Genomic DNA, 19,128 nt, shown 5'->3' on the forward strand with positions numbered 1-19,128 from the left:
TCTGTGCCTCCTTTGCATGTTGTCCCGTGTCTGGGTTGCCCTGACCCTTTCTTTATCTTCATCTTTGTGATTCGTTGTTACCACTTGGTTCTCTTCTCCCCTGAAACTCATATTGAGCCCTTTCCCCTCCCCTTCTTGTAGCGTCCTGTGTTCTCCTGTATCAGGTCAACACCTGTTTGGTACTGTTTGTTCCCTTGTCTGTCCTCCCCTCCAGACTGTCTTTGTAGCCTTATCCTCCTCGAGGACATAAATGGTATCTTTCATCTCTATAAACCCAATCCTGGAGTCCCTTCAAGGGGCTAAGTGAATGTGGGCTGCGTGGATGGAGTGAGAGAGTGACCAACTGACTCGGTCATAGTCTGAAAGCTCATTTGAGAGGTGCGGGCAGGGGCTGTTGTGTACACAGACCGGGATGTTTTCCTGTTTGTGTAAACTATACACAGCGATGGCAGATTTCTGCATTTGGATTCCAGTTAATTTGATGGAGTGGTGTCGCTCTCTTCTCCAAAGTGTCCTCAGATATGAGTGGAGAAACCTCTCAAGCCCTTTTAAAGCCTGTGGAAGAACTAAATTAAGTTAGTAATTTTTTTCTTGTGGTGCTACACCAATAAAAAAAAGAGAGAAAGAGAAATGGAAATCAACTGTCTAATTGCAAAGGCTCTGGTAAAAGTGCTCTAAGATGGATTCAAACAGAATGAAGTTTCTTTGGGGAGGAAAAACATTTATTTTATGGCTCAATAAACATTTCCCGAGCACCGTCCATGTTGCTGAGTTTTCCATATGTTCAAGTCTGGAAACAAAAGATTTAAGAAGCTGTGTTAGAACTCTTAGTTGAGTGGCATTACAAGACATAATTAACTATAATGAAGTAGGAGAAGTGCTTTAAAAAATTATTCTAAATGCTAGTTGAAGAGCCAGAGGGGGAAGATCTGCTGAGGAGGGAGGAGTGACATCAGGGATTGCTTCACGTAGGAAGTGACGTTTGCATTGGGTGTGAAGGTGGGGTAGGAGTTCCCCACTGGAGGGAGTCAGGCTTATCAGGCGGAAGGGGGAGCATCCATTCAATATCAGCAAATGTGATCAGGTGTGACTGTATTCCAGTTACCATTCAGGACCCTGGGAATATAGTGATGAACTAATAGCAAGGCCCCTCCTCCTCAGAGGTGATACTCCAGTGGAGGAGACAGACAGTAAAGAAATTCAGTGTGATGAGAGAAGGCTAGACAGGAGAAGGACTAGAGTGAGACTCAGGGGAGGTGAGCACATTCAGATAAGGCGCCAGGGCGTGTTCTGAGGAGCCCTAGTCCTGTGAGATCTATGAAAACAGGTTCTGGAGACAGACTAGTTGAGAAACACCACCCTGGTAAGTCCTGCCCTGAAGAAACTTAAACAATTCTGGACTAAACCAAATCAAACAGTGCATCAGACAAGAAAACCCTCTGCGTTATCACAGGAGTTTTGTGAACTAAAATTCCAAACCATACACCCTGGGAGAAGCTGGACTGGAGTGTGAGGACCCAGGGGCCAGGTGGGCAGGAGGGTCCTGGGTGGGAGCAGAGGCGGGACTGTGGCCTGATGGTTTGTGGCCTTTTGAACCACGATGAGGAGTCTGGGAGCCAGCAATGCCAGGGTTAGATCTGGGTTTTAGGAAAGTTAGTTACTATGGTGGCAGTTCAGAAGCTGTCTTGAATGAGGAAAGGATAAATCAAGAAGCTTTGCAATAAAAAGGGATTGATCAGGGCCTGAACAATGGAGAGGAAAAGATTAATTTTAAAGACCTTTGGAGGTAGAATCAATTTATTTGGATAGCTATGTTTATAGACAATGAAGAGTGACTCAGAAAAATTCTTGGCACATAATGTTTTAAACGAAGGAAAGCACATCTTCATGAGTGGGAAACTTGCCCCTGACCCCCCAGTAGGTGAATGTCACAACAGAGTTGTAAGTTTTGTGGGAGAGACAGGGGCCAAGTAATAAGATCAAAAGTGTTCCAGACTCTACATCACAACTGTGTTTTCTCTCACCTTCGAAATGAAAATTAGAAATGGAGCGGGAAAATATCAGCAAATATCTCCTCTTGAAAGGTTGATTTTTTAGGAAGAAACAAGCTTGTTACCACTTTTAAATAAAACAGAACATGACCTTGAGTTAGAGACAGCTGAGCTGCGTGTCTGGTTGGTGAGGTCAGCGTCTCCTCCCTGCAGCCCAGGATGGGCAGGTGGCTGCATTCTGCCGCCAGAGAACCATCTGGACCTCATGGCAGGTGCTGAAGCAAAGGCGGAGAGGACGTCTCGGTGGCTGAGAGTATGAGCATCAGAAGGGAGAAGGAAGGGTGGCTCTAAGTTATAAAATGTTATCTATATTTCTATTTTCATATACGTATATATGTGTGTGTATAAGTATAAATATAACATTTCCCACCAGTACTTTGTATCGCATATGTTTGTCAACGGCTGTGATCTGTCACCAATCAAATGAGAAAACTGTCACCTTATTTGCTCTTTGCCCCTCCCCTGCAAGGATATCTTGGTTATTAGCCACTTAATTGGGATTCAAAACCAAAGAGTAATTTGCCTTGAGGATGAAATAGTCGATGAAGTGTAATTAATGATTTTACCAAACTTAGGAAATACAAATATGATGAACATTTTCTTGTAAAGATGACAAACTGCATTGTTAAAAAAAAACAAAAGAAAAACTAATATTCTTCTTGATGGACTTTAGTCAGCTGATAAGTAGTTTAAGATATAGAGAGAAAAAAGTTAAAGAATATGAGTTACCAAAATATAGTAGTTTAATACCACTATTCCTCTTAATTTTTCTTAGCCTTTTGACTACTGATGTATTAGAACAGTTGTTAAGCTTCACATTTTGTACTTTAGCCTGGAAATATTGGCATTAAAAACCAAACTCGAATTGCCATTTGAGCAATATTCTTAGACCTTCACTGGAATTTTCCTTTAAATAATAATCTTTTGTTTTCATCAAATAAGCCTTTATTTGATAAGATTCTTCAGATTGTCTAATTATATTTTTCTAAAGCCTAATTAGGAAACTTCTAGCTTAGGAATCGGAATTGGCACTTGATTTGCTTTCCTCCTTAAAGAACTGTTAGTTTGGTATTAATGCTGGTTCACGAGGAAACTGTGGTGTGCTGTGGCTCTTCCAGAAGGACCGTGGGGGCTGGAGGGAGTTTGTGTCCTTGCTGGGTGAGCACAGCTGCAGGCTGCGGGCTGCGTGGTGACATCTACGGGCCATGCAGAGTGGCTCTGTCTGACCACATTTCTTGGGCTTTCTACACTTTCCTCCCACCTGCTTCTTTCACCATCCTATTTATCTTCTCTTATCTCCGTATATTCCTTCTTCTTGTAGAGTTTTCCACTCTGTGTATATGTGTTTGTCTCTCCGGTTCTCTTTCGAACCCTCCCTTTGGCCAGTCTTGCCTCTGAGCCCCCAGCCTTGGGGAGCTGGCCCTTCAGGACCTCTGCTGGCAAGACAAACACTGTCCAAAAGCACTACTGCCTATTTCCTCATTCTGGGTTTTCTATAAAGTGTTTTTTCTTAAAAAAATTTTAATGTCATATTCAATATATGACTAACACAAAAAATATATGTAAACACGCACATTATGAACTAACTAGCTATGCACCCCTGCCCCCCAAGCAAAGCATATTTTAAAAAACATGGTTAGGTAGGTAAGTTCAACATTGATACATCGTAAAATATTACCACATCCAGTATTTCTTCATTCTTGAGAAAACATAAAAGAAAAATTACAGCTTCAAAGAAAAGCATACCACTTCTGGTTGAACCTAACATCTCTTCAAGCTCACAGTCATCTGGCTATGAGTCCGGCATATCTGTCCACAGCCCAGGGACACGGACTCTTCTGTTAAAACTTAACACTTTAAAAAAAGGTCACTTGAATTACGACTACACAAAAAATTTAAATTCTGAATGAGACCAACTCTTCCTAAGACCCTGAATTTCAGGAAGGAAGGATGGCTTAGTGATCACAGCTGTCATGCGTTTCAGACGTTACTGTAGACCCCTCCCTGGTCAGCCCGGCCAAGTTGGCAGTCAGCCTTCTCAGTGTCTCTGAGTTCTTCCAGGGCTGTTTAGACATATCGCAGAGAATTGAAGCTTTGACTCCAAGTTCCGTTACACAGCCCTCCGGACATCTGTCCTTCTTGGCTTTTGGTGTTTCATTGCCACATTTCGGTTTTTGCTCCTGTTTGACGAATTACATTTTAGTGTCTTGCTCACACCCCACTTCTCCTTTCCCTTCCTGTCGATTGTTAGCTTTGTCTTTCCTGCCCTGGAGTCACCCAACCATCAGCACATGGCACCAGCACCATCCTCAAAATGGACGTACCTGTGGGATATCTTAATACAGTGTTTGCCGGGGTGTTTGTATCAGAAAATTTAAGAAGAGATGGTGCAGGGGTGGTCTGCAGTTGTGCTGTGTGCAGACAGCAGACTCACCAGTGCAAAGGCTGAAGTCAGCAGGGGGTGGGTGCTGACTCCAGGGGGCTTGAGGCCTCACACTCTTACTCATCACGTTGCCTAGCGACTAGTAAGCGGTATTTGTGGTGTTTTACATTTATTTTACATGTTAGTTCCTACTGATATGTGGGCATCTTACTGCATTTTATTTAGGAAGTCAGTTGGGGTAGGGAGAGGGTTCTTTACTCCAGAACATGGGGGGACAGGCCCTTGTGGAGTGTTATCACATAGAACAGCTGTTTTTCAAAAACAGCCCATGGCCACAAAGTGGGAAATGCTTCTATCTCTAATTGCACCCCTTCTCCCCACAACGACTGTCAGCACCTGGTCCAGGCCCCCCTCGTCTGTCCCCTAGACTCTTGCAATGAGCTCACTCTCCACCCCGCCCCCAGCACAGCAGGCAGAACATCCTGTGAAAATGTGAGTCGTCCACTTCACTCCAGTGCTTAGAGCACTGCAGCAGCTCCCTGTTCCACTCAGGAAAACCAAACCTCATTCAGTGTCCAAGACCCTTCCTTGTCTTTTCCTGTATCTCTTTAATGTAGATCATAATGGGAAACTAAAGTATGTATTTTTATTTGTTGGATTTCTTTTTAGTAATATTTCTCATTTTCTATCTGTGTTTTATTTATTTATTTTTAAAATTTTATTTATTTTATTTATTTTTGGCTGCATTGGGTCTTCATTGCTGCATGCCGGCTTTCTCTAGTTGCGGTGAGCGGGAGCTACTCTTCGTTGCGGTGCGTGGGCTTCTCATTGCGGTGGCTTCTCTTGTTGCGGAGCATGGGCTATAGGCGCGTGGGCTTCAGTAGTTGTGGCATGTGGGCTCAGTAGTTGTGGCTCGCGGCCTCTAGAGTGCAGGCTCAGTATTTGTGGCACACAGGGTTAGTTGCTCCGCAGCATGTGGGATCTTCCCGGAACAGGGCTCAAACCCATGTCCCCTGCATTGGCAGGTGGATTCTTAACCACTGCGCCACCAGGGAAGTTCTATCTTAATTTAAAACATGTAAGTTTTTTAAGGAAAAACTCTCTTAAGGAAAACAAGATCATTAGGTTGCATATGATTTTTCAATTTTTTAATTCTTTCTGCAGTTAAATGGCCCACACTAGACAGACACACTCCCCTATTTTAAGAGGGTATATTTTTTCATCTGAGAAATGAAGACAGTCCCTACTAGTAATACCCAGTCACCTCAGAGCAGTCTTTCTCTCATGTTTCTCCTATTGGCTCACTTACTGTCTCCCTGACCTGTTAGTTGCTATCTTTCTTCTTCCCTCTCTCTTCTCCTTGGGACTCAATTTATCTTCCTCTGAACAGCTTTCCTAGCCAGTGAAAAACACCCTGTTGCCTCTTTTCCCCATTACACCTCTACATCTGTGCAGAAACTTTCATCCACTCAAATGTGCTGCAACATGATAGGTGAAGTTATTTAAGGATAGATAGGCAAATGATTTATTTATGAATTTGCAAGACAACTTCAAATAAAAACTCTTCCTAGAAAGATGAAGAAAAATGTCAGAGGAAAAGTGAATGATTTTCCTTAAGGAAGAGCCTAGTCTCTGGAGTGGAGTAGGGGATGGGATGGAGAGGGGATTGTTGTGTGATTAATCTAAATTTACATTTTTGATGGAACCTAAAATTTCAAGGTACATCAGCTTTTCTCACATTCTGTGGCTTCTCTGTCAATTTCCCATAATAACTTTTGTATATGTGTATGTCACCCAACTAGGTATTTTTATTAGTATGGTTCTTATAAGTATTTCTTTATAGCATGTTTCCCAAACATATATATTAGATTATTATATATAATGTTACATATTTATTTTGCAAGGAAGATATCTAAATATACCATATATGTGTATATATATAAACAAGAAATGTATATACACAGAATAAGATGTTAGATTCATTGTTTTGTTTTTAAATAAAGGGAGTTTATTACATACCATACAGTTGGGATTTTTGTCTATTTCTGTGAATTCATTTTCTCTTCAGGTAATTTATGGCATCATTTAAACTTAAGTTTATGTTTGAAGACCTTGCTTCTCCAAAATTGTAATTCATAGATATTCATACCTTGGTATCACTGATGTTTGCCAGTACTCAACTGCAAGTTTATCTCAGCACAGTTTGAATTATCTATGTTTAAAAACATAGGCGAATATGAGCTCAGAATGTTAGAATTACTTTAAAAACTTTGTGACTTTCTTCATTTTAAAAGTTTATAGTCATTCATTTAAAACTGATTTATTTTTCACTTTTGCTGTAATAATTCAAGAAAAGTAGACAGTTCAAATAGGCAGACAGGCAGAATCCTGGGTGCTGTGATTGGTTGGCATTTACACAGGTCTTTCACGTAGGATTTAATAAAACGTAACCTGAAATTTAGAAATGTAATCTATAAGACAGTCAGAGAAAAACAGTTCTTTTAAGCATACTCTTGTCAGTATAATGTGATGCCCATTCTGCACTGTAATTTTTTGTGTGTATCTGTTAAAAGATGTAAGCTATATTCAATAATGAGGATAGCAAGAATTTGAGACTTCATGAACATTTCTTTTTGTCATAGGAAGGTCAGCCTTTTGAAAAGGGATAAAAATTAACATTTCTCCAGAATTATTTTTTCCTTCATTTGAGGCTGTCTGTTAATTTCAGCATTTTACTGTGTTTTATGAACAGGCCAAATATATATTCTATTTATTTGTCAGGGGAGGTGATAAAGGTGATAAAACTTTACGAATTTCAACTGTTATTGCAGTCTACTGAGAAGGATGGGAGTTTGTGCTGTTCTGAAGAGATTACATGAAGTAGAATTGGAAAGCAAATTGTATTTACAAAAGATAGGATGATGTTCCTAATAGGTGGTCAGAATAGACTATTTACTCTCACATTCTGCTGAGCTTTACTAGAAATAACTTCATTTCAGAAAAGGGCAAATCTGATTGAAGGCAAAAGCATTCCCTCTCCACAGATACTCATCCAACGGGTTTACATTAAATTTTTCTGATGGACACACAGCTGTATTTTATGCTGTATCTGTATAAACTGGTAATGTGGAAAGTAAAAATCTAAATAGTATACTTATTGCTTCATGCAGCAACCATTTAGATTACTAGATTTATATCTACAGTTTTGGAAGAGATGTTGCAATATGATATTCTGACAATAACTGTCGAAGTCATAATACTAGGATCTGTTTTCATCTTGTTGTCAAGGTAAAGTTACTGAAATTCACATTTGGTAGGTCAGCAAGATCACTTACTATCTCTTGTCATCAGTGGTTTAATGCCAACCTAAACAGCTACTGTATGATGTCAACATTATCACAGTGTCCAGGCTGCAGGGGTACAGCATGCTACATGATTTAATGCATTTCCTATCTGGAATGAAGATTATGAAAAGGCTGGCAACCAGGAGCTACAGTGGTTTAGAAATTTAATTTCTAATTTTTCTTTCACTTTTTTCCCTTCATTTTAGATTTTGGATTTAGTAAAAGGGACACATTACCATCTAGCCTGTCAGAAGTTCTTTGAGATGACACATAATGTAAGTAAATTTTTAAACTTTATAACCTGATCCTTTGTCTTTTGTTACTCTGTGTTTCATTTAGGATTTTTTGCTGTAGCAGTAGGAACCACTCTAGCTGTTTTCAGTGGAAAGGGAATTATTACACAGTATGAGGTTGCTTATAGAAGGGCCAGGGAATTAAGCTTGGATGCTACAGAACCAGGAATATTGTAACTAAGAGAAGCTACATCCTGAGAAAATCTTACTATGGCTGCCACCCACCACTCCACTGCTAGGGATAAGACCAAGGGTTGGCAAACTTTCTGTGAAGGGCCAGGTCGTGAAAGTTTGAAGCTTTGTGGTCCACGTGTTCCCTGTCACAGCTGCTTCCATCTGCTGCTCTCGTGCAAAAGCAGCCTAGACGGTGTGTGAAGGTGCGGGCATGCTTCTGTCCCAGTAGAACTTTATTTACAAGAGCAAATTCTGGGCCGGACTGGACCCACAGGCCTTAGGTAACCACTTCTCAGAGTAGGTCTGGAACACTGGCTTCAGCTGTCCAGAAGAACCAAAGGCTTTTGCCATCTTTCTTGTAGAAAACTGGATGCTTTTACTTGTGGTTGCCAACTCACGTTACCCTAATCTAGTTCTCAAGTCTTGTGTTTATCTGCATGGCGACCTAGGTTATACAGTGGACCCCTAGCTGCAAGAGAGTCAGGGAAATGTGTTTGGTTGTTTTCTTGCCAGCCTCCTATACAAAAGGCCTGCTAGTAGGTCCTGAGAGGTGTAAAGTGTAGGTCACAAACTCAGAGGCCTGCAGGGGTCAGGAAGATAACCCAAAAAAGTGAAACTACCTGAGATGAACACCACTGAAGAAGTCATGCTGTTAGAGATGTTCACATTGACAAGTTTTAAGGCCGTGTGCAGGCCAACAGCACATCTGCAGGTCGACTTAGCTCACAGACCCCCAGTTTGCAAGTACTGGTCCTGTTCATGGCTTCCTAACCCAGGAAAGACAGCCAAGAATGCACCAGAGGTCCATGCACCTCTTGAAACATTTTTTTCTCTAAGTACATATGTGCGTTTTTGGAGTCGAGCATTTATCAGGTTTCAAAGGGATTCGTGACCTTCCCAAAAAAGATGCTGCATGTATTGAATTCATCATCAGCTACCACGATGTGCTGAGTTTTTTTTTTTTTTTTTTTTTTTTTTTTTTTTGGCCTCGCCGCACAGCACGTGGGGTCTTAGTTCCCTGACCAGGAATTGAAGCCGTGCCCCCTGCATTGGAAGCACGGAGTCTTAACCACTGGACTGCCAGGGAAGTCCGCATAGTATGCTAAGTTTTATAATCACTTTTACGTTTTCTAGTTTTCATGAAATAACTTTTCTTTCGTGGTTATATAATTGCAGAATTTCTTACATATTTCATAGCAAAAATATAACATCACTGATAATAATGAAAATAATAATGGTAATATCAGCCAACACCTACAGAACCCTTCACATGTGCCAGGCCTAGCAGTTAGTGCTCTGGACACACTGGCTCCTTTGGTCCACACTGCAGACCACAGCTGGGCACGATTTGCATCCCCATCATGACAAAGCTTAGAGATGCTGAGAGCCTAAGGTCCTAAGGAGTGGAGCTTAAATTTGAACCAGGCTGTCGAGGACCTCATCTAGAGCTCATGATCTAACCCTGACTGCTGTTCTGTAAAACCTGGGACTGTATTTGTAATAACAGCTGTGGAGGCCATTAGTATTTTCCTGTCTAGATTCATGATGCAGCCTTCATAGTTTATGGTGAAAAACAAACAGGCCTAGTGACTCTGCATGATGCCCTAGGGACCACAGCTAGTTAGTGGGAGGTCTGGAGCCAGAACCCTGGTCTGGTCTGGCCCCTGGGTCCAGTCCTCTTACTATTACACCTAACTGTTGAAAATAGTGTTTTTATTTAAAAACATAAAAATTTTATTTTCACACAGTTGAAAGGACTAAACATCAATATAGTAGTAAACAACAAATTCTCATCAGTTTTGTCAGAATAGGAATCTCAACAGATAAGCCACATCTCTTTGGTATTTTCAGCATCATCTTTGCAAACTCTTTCCCTTGTAGACTGTATTCTTTAATTTGCTTGCTCAGCTTGAGAGTTTTAATTTAATATGTGTTCTTAATTATTTGTGGACCCTTTTAATTAAGAAGCCTCAGAACTTTAACAAATTGAGGTCTCTTATTCAACCTCTTACCTTTTTTTTAGAGAAGATATGAAAATTAGATTTAAACACTGAGTTTGTGACATCACTAAAAAGTAAGAAGTGCTTTTTTATTTCTCAAATCTGCTTTTGTAGCATCTCTCCTATTGATTATTCCTGCAAGAGTATTACTACTATAGGCAATTTTTAAAACTTGCCTTAGATTAATGAAGATATTAAAAAGACATATGTCTAAATCCTCCCACATATAGAAGTAATCTACTTTAAGCCACATATAAATCAAGGGAATAAAAAGGCTGTTTGCATCCACTAGATGTCTCACTATAGATTTTTTGTTGTGAATATGTCTCTTTGCTTATTATTTTTTCTAATTTAATTTAAAAATAGAATCTATTTTTATTTCATGTTGCTGCCATTCTCCTCCCCCCCCCCAAAAAAAACCTCCTATGTTTATTTTCTTGAGGCCTCTGTGATTAAACTCACTTTAATGAAAGTTTTGAAAATGAACCAGTTAACTGATAACATTTACAGCAGTGCTGCAGTGGTTCCATATGGCTTTTTTGGTAAGACCAGCTGCCTCATTATAAGGTGTCATTGCAAAACCTCTTGATTAAAACCCAAACATCCCATAGGTAAAACAGTATTGCTTCCAGTCCTTCAAAATCCACATTTTCTGTGGCAGAAATATGAGACCTATGTTTGTGTGAAGGTCATTGTGTGCAGAACATGCTCATTCCAAGCTCATGTTTGAGAGAGATTCACTTGGTAGATATCAAAAGTTGGCCTGCTTGAAATCTGTTTTCCTCAGTATTTTTAGGGAACAATGTTTTATATTGAAGTGAATTTTTTTTTCTTTTGGCATACTCCATTTGTAAATGAAAACACTAGGCCTTGTGTAGATTAAACTCTGGATTTTACTTGAAAATAGTTTCTTTAGAAATAGATCTCTTTAAGTGCTGAGTCATTCTGAATACTTATTTTGCAAATAGCTGAGCATAATTCTCTTTTCACCATAGAAATCTCTACAAAAATCTTGTTAAAATCTATCACACATTTTCCTGCAATCTTAAACGGTATATACCAAGTACATTTAAGCTTTGTAATCATCACTCAGGATCATTGTGGAGATCAGTTAAAACCCTGAGCCGGGAGCCCCACCGTCTCTCATGCGGGTCACTCACTGCAGTGCCTTCCTGACTCCTTTCCTAGCAGCTGCACACATGCACTGGCCCAGTTCTTTCCCCTCCACACAGCTGCTAGGGTGATCTTTAAAACAGAAAAACCTGATCATTTCAGTAACCTGCTTTTAAAAAAAACTTTAAAAGCCTTCCCCATCGCTCTTCAGGTGAAATCCAAAATTTATAATGTAGCCTATAAAGGGCTCCATCCTACTTCTTTCTTCTACCAGTCTTGTTTTAGCTCTTTATGGTACTGTGGGTCTTCCAAGATAACAGGACAGAATGAAGATGCATCACAGAATTTCCCTCTCCCATTATTTAACAAAATGTACAAAACATAATAAAAAAATCATCAACCACAAAGAAAAAACATCACCATAGCAACCAAACAAGAAAAAAGGCAAGGAAAGAAACAAGATTCATATCAGACAAAATTGTGAAAATTCTCACTTAGTATTTCCATATCTAGAATGAAGCAAACTGAATATTCCTTTTTTTTTTTTTTTTTTAATGAGGAGTAAAGGAAAGAGCTGCTGACTTTGAAGCAATAATAAATGTGGCATTTAGATGTGGGTAAATCTCTTTCTCTATTCTTTTTACTAAATAATTTTAAAGTAAAATCTATTTTCATTCTATTTGGTTTATGCTTCTCCCCTTCCTCCCTAAAAATCCCTAATTTTATTTTCCTGAGCAAAATGAAAGATACCTTCCTTCAGGCAAAAATAAAAGTGAAAGAAGGAAAACACTCAAAAGAAAGAACCCATCCTAGAAGAAACACAATCCAGTAAACAGAAGGAAACTCTTCATAAGTTCATCATGCTACCAGACATCTTAATAGATGTTTGGTAAAATGAGCTTACTTAACAAAATGAGTTAAGAAATGGTGATTGCAGACCTAAGAGAGAAATTGAAAAACATGACATCATACAGAACCATGGTTATAGGCCCTCATTTCAAGACCCTGGCATTGTTTTAGTTGGTTATTAAAAGTATTAATTAAAATGGACAGTCATAAAAAAATGTATTTTTTAAACATTACATTTTAAAGGTAAAACATTTGAATGCCATTTGTTTACTAATCTTTTGATATTAAGGGCAGGGTCTTTTGTTTGAATGTAGGTTTGGGATTGGAATTTGATTTCATTTTTTTTCAAAAACCATATGCATACTACACCATCACCAATTTCCAGTTTTGGTTTCTTTAAAGTGGAAAAGGAACTTAATTATAATACAAAGCAATCTGATCTTTCTCCCTATCTTTTGGGAAGTTCGGTTTTGTTTTCTTTTGTTTTAAGTAACTTGCCTTTCCTGAGTCTTTCCAAGCATTTAATTTAGATTTCATAGAACCAACAACGCTTTCTTTTTACACTCCTATTTCTTTGGTTTTCCTCATAGCAACCCTATGACATAGCTGCTATTATTACCTCCATTTTATGGGGGAGGAAACTGAGGCTTAGTATAAAGATTACCATATTTCATTTTGTCCACACTGAAATCTAATCATTCACTTTAATCCACAGAGTCATCTTCTGTGATAGATATATTGACACTTTTAACAACTTGAAGCAAGGTGTAGAAAATACCCGATATGTAATTAAGTATCACAAAAGGTGCTAGCTTCTTTTTGCATGAAATGACACCACTGTGTTTTTTATAATCTTTATAGACAAGTTTATCTCTAGAAATAATATTTATAATGATATAATTGTAAGTTTGTTTGACTTTCCATAAAACCTCTTAAAACAGATTTCAGAGGAACTAAGTGAGCTAAAGGCCTGAATTCTAATTCAGACAGATCCAGTTTCTAGTGCTCTATGACTTTGCCTAAACCATGTAAAAAATCTCTTTGGGTCTCAGTTTCCTAGTCTGTACATGGAGAAGATCCAGTTTAAAGTATTCCCTACATCTTTCCAATCTCTAATATTCTCTATTTATAAAAACCATAAAGTCTTCTGATTGAAACGTGCTAGGCAATAAACTTACTTTTCATGGAACACTTTGTAAAATGCAAACTTTATATTGAATCTCCCAGTTTTTTAATGAATTGGGTGAAAAACAATATAATGAAGAAGTTCACAAATGACTCCGTTGTTAATAAAAAATCCTAGATAAAACATTCAGGAAACATTTTGAAATTAAGCAGCATAGTAGCAGATAAAAAATTGTTCTTAGTGATCTGAGTAGTAACTCTTAAATCAGTGCGTACACTATCAATCTGCTATACACTGAATTATTATAAAAGTATTGGTCTGGGGCTTCCCTGGTGGCGCAGTGGTTGAGAGTCCGCCTGCCGATGCAGGGGACACAGGTTCATGCCCCGGTCCGGGAAGATCCCACATGCCACGGAGCGGCTGGGCCCGTGAGCCATGGCCACTGATCCTGCGTGTCCAGAGCCTGTGCTCTGCAACGGGAGAGGCCACAACAGGGAGAGGCCACAACAGTGAGAGGCCTGCGTACCGCAAAAAGAAAAAAAAAAAAAAAGGTATTGATCCAACATGTATCAACAAGTGACTAAAGAGAATCCTGAGGTTCTGAAGTAAGTTTTAGAAAAAACCTTGTTTCTGTTTATGGGTCTACCTGTTAAGAAGGTTCATCCTGAACTGTGACGGTAACTTTTAACTCCCTGCTAATCCATTTTAATCTACCATAAGATTACACATATCTTTAATCGCATCACTTCCCTTCTTAAGGAATTTTAGTGACTCTGTGATGCCTACAAAATTAGGTCTAGGCTACTTACCCTGGTTGTCAAGGCTCTCCGTGGTCTGGCCCCAGCCTGTCTTTGCAGCCTTATTTCCTGTTACCCTCTTTCTGTGCCTTTCACAGCAGCCCACCTGCACTACCTGCTTCCCTAGACATTCCTCTTCACCCTGCCCCTGGGATCCTGCTGCTTGATTCACCCTGGACCTCATTATCCCAGCTTTTCACTCTCTCATCTTTCCAAACCCAACTCATCTGGAAAGATCCTCCCTCCTTTTTTCGTGTTTTTCTTTTTTTTAAAAAAAATATTTATTGGCCAACAAGATGCCAGGCATTGCTTGGATGTGCCTTTGAGCCGTCTGAGGTGGCAGGTAGCAGCTGGGTGGGGAAGCAGAGCCAAGTGCAAGGGGTCTGGGCTGGACGTAGAGCGCAAGATTCGTAACTGTCAGGCAGTGGCTGAAACTCCCTGTGAGTGAAATCATGTAAGCAGTGGTTTGAGTGTTTTGAACGAGAATCTGTGTTTCGTGTATTGAGTAGGTTTTGAATGAGGTCTGGGCGGTTCTTGACGTCCCTTTATTTGTACTTTTGTTACGTATTAATGTTATACACATTTGCTTGCCTGTACAGGTAGATGATTGTGGCTTTTCTTTGAGTCATCCAAACCAGTTCTTTTTTGAGAGCCAGCGGATCCTCAGTGGAGGTAAAGACTTCAAGAAGGAATCCGTCCAACCAGAAACGCCCCAATCCAAACTGAGTGTCCAGAGAAGCAAGGATGCGTCATCTGCTCTGGCCTCGCTCAACTCCTCTCTGGAAATGGATCTGGAGGGACTGGAGGAGTTGCTTCAGTGAACGATTCTTGGGCAGTTGGTAGCCTGTCTTCCTCACTAGTTTTTATTTCCTACTTTACGATTTTATCTTTTTCTTTTTTGTCTGCCTTCTCCCTCCACCCGACCCCCTTTCATCCATCCACACGTTTACGCACTTCACGGAAGGCCACCTTGCAGGTAAAAACAAAGACCTCGTATATTTTGCTGTGACAAAAGAGAAGAGGAAGAATTTCTTTTGAAATCCAACGCTTGAATGGTGTGATTTAAGTCCCGTTTTAAAACAGCTTTCTGGACTGGTTACAGTCCCCTAGAAACAGTACGACTAAGAACAGCTTTTATTTTAACACTTACCACTGTAATGTTGACCCAGGCCTTTTCTAGACCATTTCTGTTAATAAATATCAAAATGTATAATGAGTGTGCCTGCGTGTAATTGTGAGTCATATTATGCCTTAACAGAGGAGATATTACCTCAGCTTTTAAAGTGGTATTTGGGAATATGCAATGTATTGCCAAATCACCAGTGAAGATTTTAAACTGTTCTTCCTTTTTCTCTTGAGTTGGTCATTTGAGGTTATTCCACATCAGCAAGGAGAATTTTTACCCCTTTGAGTGGTAGCAAACTTTACTGAAGTGAGTTGTGACTCAGGAATAAAGAGAAACAGAATGTGTACAGTCATACTGTTAACAAATAGAAGGATTTTATTATATAAAGTGATGGTCCTCCTTATCCACTGCCGTCTCCATTCACTCGGGGAGAACAGCCCATCACTAAGGTGAGGAGGTTCTAAGGAGAGTCTGCAGTGTTTCTTCATTCCACCCCTAGCTTCCATACCTCATTGCTTCTGTGGTTGCTGTGAACTGCCAAGTAGGTTTGGTAAATTCATCAGCTTCAGTGGTGAATATTCCCATATTTGTAATAATGCCTGTTTTGGTGCCAGCAGTGGAGTTGGTGGATGTTGTGGCTGGTCCCAGGGGCACTGGATCAGCACCCTGCTCTCTGTCTGCCCTTGGCGAGTGACTAACGCACCGTGTGCCTGGAGAGGCCCTGATCTGACACATTTCCTCCCTGTGGGCTCTGCTCACTCACCCAGAGGATTTGGACTTGTAGAGGGGAGACCCAGGTTGAAATGTAACCTGTCCTTGCCTACTCCCTTGGGTTATGTAAAAACACCATTCTATGCAGTCCTCTTTTCCTGGGAAAAAGGGCACTTGCCCTTTATCCTCTTTTTTTTTTTTTTTAATCCTTATTGGAGTGTAGTTGATTTACAGTGTTGTGTGTGTTAGTTTCAGGTGTACAGCAAAGTGATTCAGTTATACGTATACATATATCCACTCTTTTTGCCCTTTATCCTCTTGAATCACATGAGACACTGTATTGCATTCAGAGAACTGGACTGTTAGAAGAACTACATTGTAAGTCCTGTGGGAAACTGCAGCGATGAGAAAAGGATTTAAACAGGGTCAGAGCATCAGAACCTAAAAATGTCAGCTCATCAGGTTTTTATCTTAGGCTGCTGAGCAAAGATTTCTTGGAATATTTAGTAACATATAATTAAATGAGATACTATCTGAACCTTTGCTTGTCTTTTGTGAATTATTACCTAGTTCAGAAAATAATGTTATTCCACTACAAATTACCTCTATAAATCTCTCCCTTCTGAAACCATCTGCTATTCCTTGTATCATGCATAATTCTCAGCAGGAATCTAATGACTGCTGACCACTTCATCCATGGACTGCAAAACCACGCCCTTTTTTTTTTTTTTAATGTTAAGAACAAGTGCTTCATGTGGCTGTTTTAACCACAGAATTAAGTTAGTGATGGAAAGCCAAGCATAGAAAGGTAGGTCTCTGTTGTATTAGAAGGGAAAAACAAGCAGCAGTCTTACTACTGTAGCTCAGTGAGAAATCTTAGGACAGGGTATTTCATATCTGGCACAATGCAAGGCTTTCTTTTTCTCCTGCCGCACGTTCTCCTTTCTTGAAGCCTGTGTGCCCACCAGCTAACAGCTCAGAGCCCTCGACAGCAAGCAGATGTGTCTGAGTTGACTGTTTTATCCTAGCAGCCTCAAGAACTTGAATGTTTTGTGTCTAGTCAAACTCCAAAATAACACTAGTTTAAATATTAGTTGTATTACCAGTTCCATTTCTTTGTAATAAGGCTTGATCTCCTGTCATATATTATACAGAAGAATATATAAATATTTTGTGAAGTGTGTAAATTAGAGGATAGGGGTTAGAGGTTTATGTAAGAAGATAGACATTAATGCCTTTCTGGTGGTTTGTGGACTTGGAAAAAGCAATTTATTTTTCATGCTTCACAGGTCTAGACAATTTTGATTGTTTTCTTTGAAAGACCTGTTTGAATCAGATGATGTAGGAAGAACTCAAAAGAAAAATCAAAAGCCAGCAGCCTCTTTTCAAAACAGTAGCCAATGAAAAAGAATATGGGCCTTCCGGATCTTTTAACTTCTGGTCTTTTATTACCTCTTCAAGGAGGAGAGGCTGTACGATTGTCAGAGACAAAAGAAGAGACAGTCGAAGCCAGAGACCAGGTTGGAAATTTGCACCTGGTAGAAGCACTGACATTGTTTGTGGAGATTCTATCCCATTTCTTTCATTTTGTTTTTCACTCTGCCAAGACAGTATAAAACTCCTAATTGCAATGTGCATAAAAGAACACTAGGAAGATTTTAAGTAAACTTTTTAGGAATACTTATTATAGTTGTGAAAGTGAATAGTCACAGATTTTGAATGAGGGGGAGCAGAATAAAGCAATGGGAAGGATCTTTAATTCATACGGAATTTTAAGATGAGGGATTTCTCTCTGTAAAAGCATGAGGAGCATTTGCTTCTTACACTTTGCTGCCTTACTGATACTCAGGGTCTTTGCAAGCAAACTTCTGTAATTCTTTGCAAAGAAGAAAAGAAAACTGGGATTTAAGCTTGAAAGGCGAAATGAGACAACTCTCAAATTCTGGTTTGGTTAGTCTACTGTTTGCAAATTTAATCAAGGTCTTCCACAGGCATCGGCTTGACATTAAATTTAAGTGCGCATTAAACAGAGTTGACAGCCGTGCTGAACATGAAGCTCGGTCTGAGGACATCTTTACAGCTGGAAGGGAAAGAAAGTCGAGAAGCCTCAAACCACTGTGGTAATTAGATCCATTTGTTAACTTCTTTTCTAATGTTGGCAAAGGGAGGAGAGAGAAGGCTGGCAGGGAGCCAGAGGGACCGGAGCCAGGAAGGCAGGGCGCTGCTCCCAGAGGAAACTGAACAGTCAGGGAGGGCCCTGCTGCAGAGGAAGGGGCAGCCCTTTCAACGCACAGACAGGAGCACTGTGTGCGAAAGGTGCGTTTTGAACAGGTGTGCGGGTTTGGTTGTCAGGTGCCCTGGAAGGTGCACAGCATTACCTGGGAATGGGCTTCCCAAAGACACTGTCTGCCCAGAGGTAGTGTTTCTCACAAGGATATCTAACTTATATGCAGGTAATCACTTATTTACCCAGAACGTCTGGCCTCCTTTTCAGTATGGAGCTTCTTTTTGACAGATAGCCATTGTCCTGGTCTAAGGCTTTTCACTCTAATTGGCATTGTAGGCAATTAGCTCTGTGATGCTATGGAAATCTTGTCACCTGTAGGAAATTATCTTCCCACTTATCTCACCTTCCTGACAAAAGTGATACAATTTCCTGTTATTGGGTTTGCTTTCTGTCCCATAAGCTTTCTTTGTCCATTCTTCATGACATTTTATTTTCTCCAAGAATTATCACTGTAGAACCTTATCAAAAGCTAAAGAATATGTCTGTACATAGAGCTTCTGTATTTTCCCTGAGCCTTTAGGTGCAAGACTGTTTTTGAACGTTGATGACAAGGTAGTGAAACAGCACTGCTAATAAATGCATGATGGATTTTTCAATTCAGCCCTGTGTTTCTAGGTATTCATTCACCATAATGGAACTATGAGGCTCTTTGCGGGGTTTTGGTTTTTTGAATTTTTTAATTGAAGTATAGTTAATTTACAGTGTTGGGTTAGTTTCAAGTGTACAGTGCAGTGATTCAGTTATACATATATTCTTTTTCAGATTCTTTTCCATTATAAGTTATTACAAGATGTTGAGTACAGTAGTAGGTTCCTGTTGTTTACCTATTTTATGTATAGTAGTGTGTTTGAATTTTTACACTGAAAGCATGGAG

General features: G+C 39.8%; 1 protein-coding gene across 5 annotated transcripts in view; it reads left to right on the forward strand.

Annotated features, from left to right (window-relative positions):
- Positions 1-15,343, forward strand: part of PRIM2 (DNA primase subunit 2) — a 279,267-nt gene extending 263,924 nt beyond the window's left edge. For 4 of the 5 annotated variants that reach the window (XM_019931461.3, XM_019931463.3, XM_019931462.2 and 1 more), the window contains exons 13-14: positions 7,985-8,053; positions 14,730-15,343. In XM_019931461.3, coding sequence (XP_019787020.1) covers positions 7,985-8,053; positions 14,730-14,951 — 291 coding nt within the window. In that variant the 3' untranslated portion in view covers positions 14,952-15,343. The remainder of the gene's footprint in view (positions 1-7,984; positions 8,054-14,729) is intronic. The other variant, XM_019931464.3, reaches the window with a different exon arrangement.
- The last annotated feature ends 3,785 nt before the right edge of the window (positions 15,344-19,128 follow it).

Source organism: Tursiops truncatus, chromosome 10, assembly GCF_011762595.2.
Source record: "Tursiops truncatus isolate mTurTru1 chromosome 10, mTurTru1.mat.Y, whole genome shotgun sequence".
NCBI lineage: Eukaryota > Metazoa > Chordata > Mammalia > Artiodactyla > Delphinidae > Tursiops > Tursiops truncatus.